Here is a 13879-nt window from a genome sequence, read left to right as displayed (position 1 = left end):
CATAACTTTTTCCCAATAATAATTGGGTATGAATTTGTGCCTCAAAGAACAGGAATTAAATATTTACTGGTGGAGTTAGCCATTTTAAAATATATTAAATACATATAATATGAGTGTATATATCTTTAAAATCAAATTAGTTTCTAAGTAATATATCCGTATATTGCACCAGTTGGTGAAACTTTTTTTTTTTTACATCAGTTGATAGAACTCCTCTTCCCCCAAACCTATGGAATTTTAAGTCAAAGAGTTGAAGTAGGCTGTTGACCTTGTTCTATCCAGATCTTAAAATTCTCCTTATCTCCTGCTGGTGAATTGACCTGTGGCCTCCATTAGCTTCATTTCTTCATATTTTTCCTGATCCTCAGAGTCCTAAGTATTTTGAACTTTATAACCTCTGCTTTGTTCTCTTGTGGACAGTCTTAAATAAACTGAAAAGATTAAAAGCCACAACTCTTCATGAGGAGAAAAATCCTACCTTTTCAAAGATCTACTCCACCCTTGTTTGCCCTAGAAATTTCTGTAAGTAACCCAGTGCCTGAAAGTTATCTCCATAAATATTTTTCTCTGAATTAACATATAGACAAAGGACATTAGATAAGAGACTATCAAATCACAGGAAAATAATAATTCTAGCATTTTTGTTAAAAAAAAAACAAGCAGACTTTTACTGGTAGAAAAAAAAAATCTTATTACAACTAAAATTTGCCTTTATAAAGAACTTGAGTTTCAAGAAAAGGCAAAAGCAAACTCAAGTATTCACAGAATCCTGAAGAAGAGTATTTTTCAAGGAAAAAAAAAAGGAAAAGGGTGATCAAATTGTCTAGGAGACGTTTCTGACACCTGAATAATTAAAATTAACTTCAGAAATATAGGAGCTGTATGTAAGCAGTTTATGTAACTCAATAGATTTTCCCTGGCAGAAGAGCCCAAAGTATAACATGTTATTAAGGATGAATTATCTAGATATACAATATGTTTCTTAGAAATTCTTATCCTATAATTTCCCAACAGCTTCACGATAAAATATAAAAGTACACATGACATTATGGACCAGTGACGAAAACGCTATTTGGGGGCAGAAAATATGATTTTCCTTTCTGTTTGCACTCCTTATCTGTTGTTTACCTTTAAATTATTTACTTAACTAATAGGTTCATCCATTCTCCACATCATCTTTGTTAGAAGAACCTCTGCAATCATTTTATGAAATGAAGATTTATATATAATTTTTTTTACTTTTTATTTTATACTGGAGTATAGTTGATTAACAGTGTTGTGTTAGTTTCAGGTGTACAGCAAAATGATTCAGTTATACATATACATGTTATCTATTCTTTTCCAAATTCTTTTCCCATTTAGGTTGTTATATAATATTGAGCAGAGTTCCCTGTGCTATACAGTAGGCCCTTGACACATATTCCTCAGAAAAACAAATAAAATATTATCTAAAAATAGCCCAATAGTAGAGTGAACCTTTATATTTGGAGCCTTTTATGTATACTTTTACTGCTAATATTTCTTTCAAAAATACTTTTAAAACACAATACATATACATAATCAAATTTGAAAGAGAATTATTTTCTCAAAGGCCATTAGCCAGATGCTTAATAGGAATTAAAAAATATTTATTGGTTCTGACAAGAAATGTTAAAGTAGACTTAAAGCATCCATGACTAATGCCATACATCAAAAAATTTTATTACCCTTCTCTGAAAATTGGTGTCAGCCTCAATAAATTACTAAAGTGATAAATGTTTGGCTAGTAGTATAGTGTGGCACTGTTAATGTTGAACTCTCAGCAATTATGTGACAGAAATAAGGGTATGTATAGAAAAACATCCGCTCTCTGGAATATTTTTTTCCTCTTTACATTTGTAATTTAGCATTTCAACACCATGGTAAATAGCCAGCAGTATATAGATCATTTGTTCACCAGATTGTAAACATCTTTTGAGATCAAATGTTAACAAGAAAAGAATTATGGGTTATGCATTACTTATAAAGAAAATTAACTTTGGCCAGAAAATCCATAAGGTGTGTTTGGAGGCTTCATATATCAAATATGCAGTTTCATATCATGAAAAATGTTGGTCCAGTTTAGTTTGCAATCAGCACATGTTTCAGAAAATTTAATTTTCCCCTTCCATTTCAGGCATCAACTCCCAGCTGGCTTACAGCATTGCTTCTGGTGATAGCCTTGGGCAGTTTACAGTTGACAAGAATGGGGTACTGAAAGTCCTGAAAGCTTTGGATCGGGAAAGTCAGTCCTTCTACAATCTGGTCGTTCAAGTGCACGACCTGCCGCAGCTTCCAGCCTCCAGATTCACAAGCACTGCTCAAGTCTCCATTATTCTGTTGGATGTAAATGATAACCCACCAAAATTTCTTTCCCCTAAATTGACATACATTCCAGAAAACACACCTATTGATACTGTTGTTTTCAAAGCACAAGCATCTGACCCAGACAGTGGCCCAAACAGCTATATTGAATACACCCTACTGAACCCTTTGGGAAACAAGTTCAGCATTGGGACCATTGATGGAGAAGTGAGGCTTACTGGAGAATTGGATCGAGAGGAGGTTTCTAATTATACTCTTACAGTGGTGGCTACAGACAAAGGTCAACCATCTCTCTCTTCATCTACAGAGGTTGTAGTTATGGTACTTGACATCAATGATCATAACCCTGTTTTTGCTCAGGCCATGTATAAAGTGGAGATTCATGAAAATACACTTACCGGAACGGATATAATACAAGTATCTGCAGCAGATGGAGATGAAGGTACAAATGGACAGGTTCGCTACGGCATTGTTGATGGTAATGCCAATCAGGAATTTCGGATCGACTCAGTCACGGGTGCAATCACTGTGGCTAAGCCTTTGGATAGAGAGAAGACCCCTACTTACTCTTTAGCTGTTCAGGCAGCAGATCGGGGCAGCACCCCAAGAACTGATACCTCCACTGTCAGCATTGTTCTGCTAGATATTAATGATTTTGTTCCCATATTTGAGCTATCTCCATATTCTATAAATGTCCCTGAGAATTTGGGGACACTACCCAGAACAATTCTTCAGGTCAGTATATTTAAATAAGACAAATATTGTGTTCATCGTGACCTCTCATCTGATTGCAATGTTCATGTTTCCCCCACTCTCTTCCTCTTTCTCATCCAAAAATGCTTACTTGCAGATACAGCACATCTTGAAATGGAGAGGTTTATGAAAATTATACATAAGGACCTGTTGATTTCCTTGTCGATTAAATACTGCATTTCGATTCTATTCTTTTGTGTTTACATGTTGCACATAAGTATGCATTTGTGTATTTTGGAATTTTGTTTCACTATAATAGTGATATCTGCACATGGTAAGAAAGTAAAATGATGTAAAAGTGTGAAAACTGTTACAAACACTGTTCTCCCTTCCCTCGTTACAAACCCAGCTACTTGGATGAAGCTGCTGTTAAAATTTTTTGTGAAGCCTTCCAAAAATGCAGTGTATTGCTTTTATGCCTAGTTTTACACAAATAATGCATAGTACTCTGTACTATTTTAATTTTTTTACTTGAAGCTTATGAACATGTCTTTGAAACCTTTTAATATTGGAACGTATGGCTCTACCTCATTACTTTTAATGATACACTTTATTTCATGATATACATTTTGTTAGTTTTACTCATGGCAGGTGTTATTCTCAACTCTAGGTCGTGGCAAGAGATGACGATCAAGGTTCTAACAGCAAACTCTCATATGTTCTATTTGGTGGTAATGAAGACAGTGCTTTTACTCTCTCAGCTACTGGAGAACTGCGAATAACACAGAGTTTGGACCGGGAAACAAAGGAGCATTTTGTCTTGTTGATCACAGCTACAGATTCAGGTAAGTCCTAATAACCTTGTTCAACCGTGAAGAATTTCTTCATAATATATATAAGTGGAAGTGTTTTTGTCTACCATTAAATTAAATATTTGCTGAAATGTACTAATGCCTGGAACTCCAGTTGTGTCTACACCATTTATAGAATGTATATCACTTTATGAAATTTATATGTAAGTGGTAAGAGCTTAAGCCCATTACAAACAAAGCTCTATTCCTGTAAGAGAAAATGTGTCCTTGCCTGGAAGAATGCCCCAGTACCTCTGGGGGTGACTTGATACTTTAACCCTTGAGCTGCAGGGCATTTCAAATACTTTAGCTTTGAAAACATCCAGATGGTTCTAACTGGTCGTGGAGATAAGAGAGTGGGTCCAGAGTTTTACTTCATTAGTTCTTTAGGTTCTGCAAAGTTGTAAGTAGCTGTAATAAGCATTTGATGAAGCTTCACAGAGCTACAAAAAGAATGTCAGTGAGAGTCCCAGGTTCCACAGAGAGAAAGAAAAGCAGTATGTGTTAGCTTTTAGTATTTGGAAATAGTAATTACATAGAATGGTATAGCAAGTAGCATAAAATACAATCTATTCAATAAAGTAACATTACTGTTTACCACTACATTATTTTGCATATGTGGACTCTATTCATAAATATTGAACACTTCTAATTAAAAACTGAAACAACTAAAGATTTGTTAAAGAACCTTTATGCCTTGAAGAAAGTAGGTATTGCTTAAATATTTTTTGAATGAGTGAATGACTCATTGATTTTGTTTTAAGCCAAGGGAGATTTGCTGGAACCTCGAAGACTGACTTTTTTTGTATATGTTTATTCATGTAGATATATGGCTCCTGCTACAGAAGAACAATCCTGAATTTTCAAATGAGCTGATTTTACTGTGGTTGAAATGTTTTTGATGACTATAATATATAGATATTTTTGTTGTATAAGACCAGTTTCAGAGTATACAATTTCATGTCAGCACTTCTCATAAAAAAAGGAGATTTTAAGATTGAGTAATTATAAATTTATGTTAAGTATTCAAATGATAGTGCCATTGCTTATTAATCAAGGTGGCTCTGTCTATATATTATTTGCCATTTACTTTTGGGAGTATAGTCATCTGAAACTATTATTTTATGAAAGAAAGAACTATTCTCTGTATTTTTTAATATGTGTGAATGACCATGTTACATTTCATGCAAACTATAAAAACCCAGGGAATGATGAACAGAATGTGGTGTGATAACCACATAAAACTTAACCTAGTTGATCTGAAACATGTTCCATTATATGTGTAGGCAGTGCTTCTTGGTTGGTAGGTAAGCATTTTCATGTGAACAGGGCAGTCACTGCCACATTATTCAAATCAATCCCGTATTTCAAGAGTTACCTGGAGAGAAAAGAGGATGAAATGGAGTAGAAACTGTTAGAGGGTCAGATATTTAGAACCAAGGTTTTATTAGGAAAACACCCCAGTCTCAGCTCTCCTCTCCAGTTCCTAGATGTGTGCAGTCCATTCTAGGCATGCACAAAAACAGAGTCTTTGTGGAGGTTAAGTGGGGGAGGAGAAGCCAGAGCCAGGAATCTGGTTGCTAAGGCATCAGTCACTATAAAACTTGCTACACAAGGTGGTGTGTCACAGGTAGGTCATCCCAAGGTGAGGAGCAGATTGCGACTGTAAGACTCAGGGATGCAGGGCTGGGCAGAGCATAGCCCACAGAAGTTCTCCATCAGATGATTTGTACTTTGGAACATTCTAAGTCAAAAGCCATGGCAGAGAAAGAATGTAATCATCTAGACAAGAGGGCCTGTTTTCAATTAAATCATTCTGAGAATTTAAAAATCTTTTTGTGTGCCTACAAAACCAAGGGGGGTTCTTGTGAAAGGGAAGGGAATGGTTGTTTCTTGACATTTGGCAATCCAAGTCATGCAGTTTGCCAGGTTTTACAGATATTAACCCATTTCTACACGTTACTTTTCTTTATTATCTCAACGACTTTGCCATTTTTATTTCCACCCTATTTACAGTAAACCCCAGCTCAGAGTGGTTAAATAATTTGCCCAGGATTACACAGCCAAGAAGTAACAGAGCAGTATTCAGACTCTAACATATCTGACTTCCAAATTTAGCGTATTTGAAGGTTTTAGGGTGGAGGTAAAGTAAAATTTGAAAAATATATTCATTTCCAAAATAATTTTTTTTTTGCAAAGTAAACTCAGTACTATTCTATATATACAATATAATGATAAAAGTTTTTAATATGAATTGATCTTGATTTGAATTCTGGTTCTGTCATAATGTTCTCCATGATTCAGGCAAAATGTATCATCTCTCTCAATCTCAGTATCTTTCTCAGTAAAATGGGGATAATGGTAATTACAAAGTAGTTTGTTACAAGGTTTAATTGATACAACATGTGTTAAATTGCTAAATATGCCTACTACATTGTGCATATAATGGTTTTAATAAGAATTGTGCTCTATACACTTTAAGCATTTTAAAATTCTTAGAAATATTTGCCCTGTTCCTTACTACATAAGTATTCTTATTAGAAAATGTGTGAAAAGCATTTTTTAAAAATTGCAGTTCATATTTTTTCATCTTATACATTACTACATTAAGAATTTTTATTGTGGTATCAGATTTTGTTTTGAAACTTCCAAAAAATATATTGCATAGTAAGTGCTTAACCATTTAAAACCTTCAGTTCAGCCAAATTATGATTAAGGAAGACTTCGTGGGCTAGCCAGCAAACTTAACCACCACTTGTAATGCTAGGAAGGAAGGAAAGAAGGAAGGAAGGATGGAAGGCAGGGAAAGAAAACTTGAAATGACAGAGTTAAAATTATTCTCTTCTAATACCCATGGGTGAGTCAGCCTGTTGGGAAGAACTTTCACAGGCTGGAGATTCAATAGAGCATTGGTCTAAGTGTGCAGACCTCACAGGAACCGAGCCCTGGTTCCAGGGAGCTGAACTGTGTGCATTCCTGATGCCATCAGTCTCAATCCTGGGGGAAATTAGGCATCTAGAATTTTTAACATAGGGACAAATAATGCAAGCGCAAGTCTAATTTCTATGAAGGACTGTTGCCATTAAATGAAAAATGTGAAGACCAAGTGTGTGCATATTCTACCCAATATTGAGATAGGAGAGTTCAGAGTTATAGAGAGTGAAAATTCAGATTATCAATAAAATGAAAGATCTGGAAGTTTGTCATTCAAGTTCTTACATATGGTGCTAAGGAGCATGGTGGGAGGTGTGAATGAGATTCAGGGACTCTGGTGCCTTGGTCATAGTATTATGGCAGTCTTGGAATTTAGAGAATTGCTTGAAATTTGCCCCAAAGCACAGATTTTTATGAGTGCTTTTTGGGGGGTTGCCTTGAAATGGACTGGTGTTTATGAGGACACAGAAGTAGAAGTATTAGGGTCTGAAGGTCATTTCATACAGATCACTTATAAAGTAATCATGACCCAGCAATCCCACTACTGGGCATATATCCTGAGAAAATCATAATTCAAAAGAACACATGCACCCCAGTCTTCATTGCAGCACTGTTTACAATAGCCAGGACATGGAAGTAACCTAAATGTCCACTGACAGATGAATGGATAAAGAAGATGTGGTACATATATACAATGGACTATTACTCAGCCATAAAAAGGAATGAAATTAGGTCATTTGTAGAGATATGGATGGACCTAGAGTCTGTCATACAGAGTGAACTAAGCCAGAAAAATAAAAACAAATATCATATATTAATGCATATATTGGAATCTAGAAAAATGGTACAGATGAACCTATTTGCAGGGCAGGAAGAGAGATATAGACATAGAGAACGGACATGTGGACATGGTGGGGGAGGGGGAGTGTAGGACGAATTGGGAGATTGGGATTGACATATATGCACTGCCGTGTGTAGAATAGATAGCTAGTGGGAACGTGCTATAAAGCACAGGGAGCTCAGCTTGGTGCTCTGTGACAACCTAGATGGGTGGGTTGTGGGGGGGCAGTGGGAGGGAGGTCCAAAAGGGAGGGGATATATGTATACATATAGCTGATTCACTTTGCTGTACAGCAGAAACTAACACAACATTGTAAAGCAATTATACTCAAAAAAAAAAAAAAAAAAAACCACAAAGACCATAAGAGGGAATAAAAGGAATATTTGTGTACAAAAAAAGAAAAGAAAAGAAAGAAAGAATCGTGAAGTAAGTTAGACTAGATGCTTTTAAAATGATTAAAACTCACATGTGACCATAATTTTGTAATCAATTCCTTTGTATACTTTTGGTATCATCCATATATCCACTTGTATGGAAGAATGTGAGTTTCAGATACTGGGCTTCAGAATCTGCAGTTTAATCTTATATTCCAGGGATGAAGTCTCTGACGCAAGATTTAGAATTCTTATTGACTGCTATGAGTTAAAAGTCAAATTGGTAGATGACATGAGAAAGTTCAGAAAAATATGGCAGCTTTTATGTCCCAGATGCCATGTTATTCTCAAATTTGCAGTGTTCTAAGAACCAGGAAAATATCAAAGTGTTCTAAACAAGAAAAAAATTTGACAGTTTTATTCCTTAGCTCACAAATCACTTTTCCTTTGCTCTTTTAAAATTCTTACCTGATGGCGGCCCAAAGATGGGTCAGCTTTGGCAATGTGGCAGCAATTGAAGCAGCAGCTTACTTTTATCAGCAGACCTCTAAATCTTTGAATCTTTTTTTGGAGAAAACATTAGCATTCCACTATCATCATATTTTTATTTACTGACTGCATGGCTGTAGAGTAGCACATCTGGAAACTCTCTAACTACTCCTGTCTACTGCTTAAAGTGAACTACAACCATGCTATCCTGTGTGTGTGGGACCAAGTATTACAATGTTAAATAACAAAACCAGGACATAGTGGAACAATTCTACCTCATTTTTTTTTCCCTGTAGGATTTACTTACTAAAGATGAATTAAATGAGTTGAGACTCCAGCTCAGTTAAAGGTGATATTTTGTTTAACTGGTATAATGAAACATATGGATATTCTACCTTTAGTCTGTACTACTCATTGTTACTTCTTCTAGAAATATGTACCAAGTAGAAACTCCTAGAGGCTAAGGCTTCACCCAGGTGTAGTCATGCAGGACCTGCAGGGAACCCAGCTCCAGGGGATCCCTTCTAAGAGGGGAACTGGCCCTAAAGCAAGTAATGTCCTTCACACGGTTTGGCATTCTGTTCCCAAGGGCCCTTCCTTACAAAAGTTTCCCTTACCATTTTCTCATCAGTGCAATAAATAAAATAATATGTTTTAAAGATAGTAAGTAGCAGGGAATTATCAGGGAACTCAGAGCAGTATACTTTCAAAAGTTAATCCTAAGAATTAATTTGCAAAATAGAAGTATATCCTGAAGGTAAATGCATAGCTTTATAGTTAAAAAGAGGTTCAAATCCCACCTCTGCCACTTTCTAGGTACATGACCTTGAACAAGTTACCTTTGTGTTCATGTCTATAGAATGGAAACACTAACTCCTACATGAAAAACATATTGACAGGAATACATAACGGAAATAACTTATTTTAATCATTATTTATTTATTTAATTTTATTGGGTGTGTTGGGTCTTTGTTGCTACACAAGGGCTTTCTTTAGTTGTGGTGAGTGGGGGGCTGCTCTTCGTTGTGGTGCGCAGGCTCCTCATTGTGGTGGTCTCTCTTGTTGCCGAGCCCGGGCTCTAGGCACATGGGCTTCAGTAGTTGTGGCACATAGGCTCAATTGTTGTGGCTCACAGGCTCTAGAGTGCAGGCTCAATAGTTGTGGCGCATGGACTTAGTTGCTCCGCGGCATGTAGGATCTTTCTGGGGCAGGGATCAAACCTGTGTCCCCTGCATTGGCAGGCGGATTCTTAACTACTGCGCCACCTAGGAAGTCCCAGAAATAACTTATTTTAGCTATTAATATTAGTCAGTGTACTTGCTGGACATCTTAAGCTTAGTTAAGGCCAAATACAATTTTTTCAATTCTGTCTGTCCTAATCTCCATAATTTGTTCTCTGTCCCCGATTTCACAGTTGCTAAAGGCACACCTTATTATCATTCTTCATTCCTCTTTCTCTGTACTCTGTATTCAACAAGTCCATTGACAAGTAGACTCTGCCTCAAAAAAATGTCCTGAATTTATCCACTTTCCTTCATTTCCACTACCACCACCTTAGTCTAAGCCAGGGCTAATGTGATAGCTTGCTAACTGCCTTTCTCCCCCACGGTACGTTCTCCAGCAAGCAGCTCATGAACTTAAAACCATAAATTAAATCACTGCCTGCTTAAAAACCCTTCCCTGATTTCCAAGAAGAAAAACTAAATGTCTTACCATTGACCACATGTCATTAAATGACCTGGCCTCTGGCCACCTATCTCACCCCTTCTGTCACCATCCCCTGGCTGCCTTTATCATATGCCACCATCGGCCAATGTGACCTCCCAACTCTGTGTGCAGTATCTTCATGTTGGTTTGGCTGAGATCAGCCAATGTAGGAGTGTTTACACCACAGAAATCAGCAAAGTTACGAATCAGGTGGCTTGCTTCTGGAGAGCATTTGCTAAACCCTTATTGCAGGTTGCCAGCGCCAGTTAACCTGGCCCCTGTAAGAATGCTAACCTTTTCCTGCCCTTGGCCCGTTGCATTTGGACTTGTAGTTCTCTGCTGTCTGGGGTGTTCCACATTGTAGCTGGCTGTTTTGTGTTGTGTTGTTTTGTTTTCCATTTTTTAATGGGGGGGCGGTGCACATTCATGTCTTGGTCATTTTGTCGTTACGTTTAGGTAAAATGTCAACTTCTCAGAGATGGCTTATCTGACTATGGTTCCACTTCCTGTCTCTCCAGTGTCTCTATCACTTTACCTTGCTGTGATTTCTTCTTCACACTAATTGCCATTTAAAATTATATGCTTATATAGAATACATCTGAGTATGTATAGTTTGTTTACCCCATCAATAGCTGTCTTCCTTCCAGTAGCATGTAAGCTTCCTAAGTCTTGTTCAAAACTGAATTTGCAGAAACACTCCAAACAGAACCTATAACATAGCACCTGCTTAATAAACATTTGTTGAATGAGTGAATGATTTAATATGTAACTGTTATTTCATATTTATTTACCATACTTTTATTAAGTTTATTATTATGTATTTAATCGCTTGCAGATTTTTCAAAGGACCTACCAAAAGGAAAAGTGCCAATCTTTTTTAACTCATGGCTGAAATTCCAGAAGTTTTTGCTACATTTGTTGTGGTCATTCAAATTGACCTCTGCTTTGAAAAGCAGCGCAAGTGTTTTAAGGCTCTGTGGTGTTTAGTGTGATGTGATAAATTGCAGTCATATGTAAAGAGCCACTGAAGCATTTTATGACTTTAATTCACTTTCAGATGCTTAAAATACTGCTTGAGCTATATTCTCATGACTCTCCCCTGAACCTTCTGGCTCTTTATTCAATTCTGTTATCTAGTAGATGTTTCTAGGTAGGTCTTATCTCTGCTTTGTGCTATGTTGCCTACCTTTTCTTAATTTGGTTCACTAACTTAAAATCTGCATAAACAGACACTGAGCTTTTGAAAAGTTTCAGCATTTGGCAATTCTTTTATATCTGGGCTTCCCAAAGTAAAAAAGTGTAAGCCTTCTGTATCTCCCTAATACCCAATACCTTTTTAGCTCCAAAAAAATATATCCTACATGTGGTATTTGGCTTCACAGAGTTTAGTGATAAAGGGCTATGATTCTTCACATAAATGTAATATGAACAATTTTGCTTGTTTTGAGTTTTGTCATGAAGATTTTCAGTAGGTAGACAAGCTATTCCAATTGATATGCATCTAAACATGTAATTTTCCAGATCTCTTAGAATTTTTTTTAACCTTTGATGATCTTCTGCCCTCACCAGTAAATTCAGAGTCTGTGAGCCATTAAAATCTGCTACTACTCTTGCAAGGAACTGAATGAGTATACAAGAAAGCAGTAAAACAAAATGATGTGACAATAAGGGATTATTGCAATTGTAACACAGTGTGTAATATGGAAGGATTTTAAAATAGAACTGTATATGAAAAAATTTCTAAGTTAGAAAAATCTGACTTAAAATGATAATTTTATAGCCAGAAGACTTCTTGGAGATGAGCCAGTTGATTTCCTTTATTTTTGAGGTAAGAGAGTTGAGGCCTGGGATAATTAGGCAGTTTGCCAGAGCTTGCAGACTCAGAGAGTAGCAGAGCCAAGAACAATATCCAGGATTTCTGCCTTTCACCTGAGTTCTTGCCCACTTATACTGTACCTAAAAAATCAGGATCTGATGAGTCTTTGCCAAACATAGATTTCCAAAAATGCAACTTTAAGAAACTTGTCTTTTCTGCACCATCGATGCTATTCATTGTACTCTCACGAATAAAACATTCTACTGTTATTTTTCTTTTTCCAGATAAATTAAAAAATGTTTCAAAATATTTTAAGTGAAGTCAAATCAATTAGAATCAGTAATTTCAATAGTGATTGTGTGAAAATGAGCTTCAGTTTAGGCATCGTTCAAATTAAGTTGCTAAGTAAGAGAAGATATAAAAAATTCATAAGACTTTACAGGTAGAAGATGATAATATTGCCAATTATCCCTACCAGTTGTCATTTTGTATTTATTAAAACCAAACTGTGATGGTAATTTAATAGACCTTATGAGTGAATTATGATTAGAGTCAGTGAGACTCAGATGCTTCTATGGGCTGTATTGATGTGTGAAAAGCCTCCTGACAATGTTTTGTCAGAAAATATGTATGGTGCAGTCTCTACCAGGTATTCTTCTAGGAAGTGAAGATACAGTGGTAAAAAGTGACAGTCTCTGTCTTCATAGAAGTTCCATTCTAGTCAGAAAGATAGACACAATAAAATACCTAGGACTAGAGTTATGCAAGATGCTGTGACTTTAAATAAAGCGGGTTAAGTGGCTAGAAAGTGAGGAACTGGAGGTACTATTTTTGATAGCATAGTCAGGACAGTGAAATGTGAAGATCTGGTTAAACTTGCAGATGAAATAGCCCTGAGGCAGAGATCAAGTTGGCTATATCCAAAGAAGAGTGAGAGGGCCTGGATGGCTGTACCAGAGTAAAAGAGGAAGAGTCTTGGAAGATGAGGTAGGTGGAGGCTGGATCATCTAAACTGTTTAGGCTAGGGTAAGGAGGTAAAATCTTTAATTTTATTCAAAGAATGAGGCCAAGTCTTGTTAAAGCTTTGGACAGGGAGTGACAAGGGATTTTGGAGAGATCTGGCTTTGTTAGGAGGAGATCTGGTTTTGCGGCAGTGGTGAAAACAACAGTGGGAATAGAGATGGTGATTAAAAGGCCATGACAGGGACTTCCCTGGTGGCGTAGTGGTTAAGAATCTGCCTGTCATGCAGGGGACACAGGTTCGATCCCTGGTCTGGGACAATCCCACATGCCAAGGAGCAACTAAGCCCGTGCACCACAACTGCTGAAACCCACTCACATAGAGCCTGTGCTCAGCAACAAGAGAAGCCACTGCAATGAGAAGCCTACACACCACAACAAAGAGTATCCCCCGCCGCAACTAGAGAAAGCCCACGCGGAGCAACAAATACCCAACTCAGCCAAAAAAAAAAAAAAAAAAGGCCACGACAGCAGTCCCTGAGAGTGTGCAGGTGGTGTGAAGAAGCTAAATATTTTATCCATTTTGAAGGTTGAGCCAATAGGACTTAATGATGGAGCTGGAAACTAGGAAAATAGACAAATCAAGCACAAGTCCTAGAATGTCAGCCCGAGAAATTTGCAGATGGAAAACCAAAAGTTGTTTTTTTGTTTTGTTTTGTTTTTGTTTTGTTTTTGTTTTTGTTTTTGTGGCTGTGCTGCATGGTATGTGGGATCTTAGTTCCCCAAGGACCAGGGATGGAAGCTGCGTCCTCTGCATTGGAAACTTCCCTGGACCACCCGTGAAAAATTTTTAGGGTGTATTATCCTTAAT

The 13879-nt window shown here is 36.9% G+C and overlaps 1 protein-coding gene across 2 annotated transcripts in view; it reads left to right on the top strand.

The window, feature by feature from the left end:
- FAT4 (FAT atypical cadherin 4) overlaps positions 1-13879 on the top strand; it is a 178279-nt gene that overhangs the window by 92818 nt on the left and 71582 nt on the right. For both annotated transcript variants that reach the window (XR_009048802.1, XM_057706084.1), the window contains exons 5-6: positions 2156-3078; positions 3707-3881. Coding sequence is in view for 1 of the 2 variants with exons in the window: in XM_057706084.1 (XP_057562067.1) it covers positions 2156-3078; positions 3707-3881 (1098 nt within the window). In the remaining variant the exon portion in view is untranslated. The remainder of the gene's footprint in view (positions 1-2155; positions 3079-3706; positions 3882-13879) is intronic.

The sequence above is a fragment of the Hippopotamus amphibius genome, chromosome 13 (assembly GCF_030028045.1).
Source record: "Hippopotamus amphibius kiboko isolate mHipAmp2 chromosome 13, mHipAmp2.hap2, whole genome shotgun sequence".
NCBI classification, from domain to species: domain Eukaryota; kingdom Metazoa; phylum Chordata; class Mammalia; order Artiodactyla; family Hippopotamidae; genus Hippopotamus; species Hippopotamus amphibius.
The sequence above is the reverse complement of the archived record's forward strand: the minus strand, read 5'-3'. Positions and strand labels throughout refer to the sequence as shown.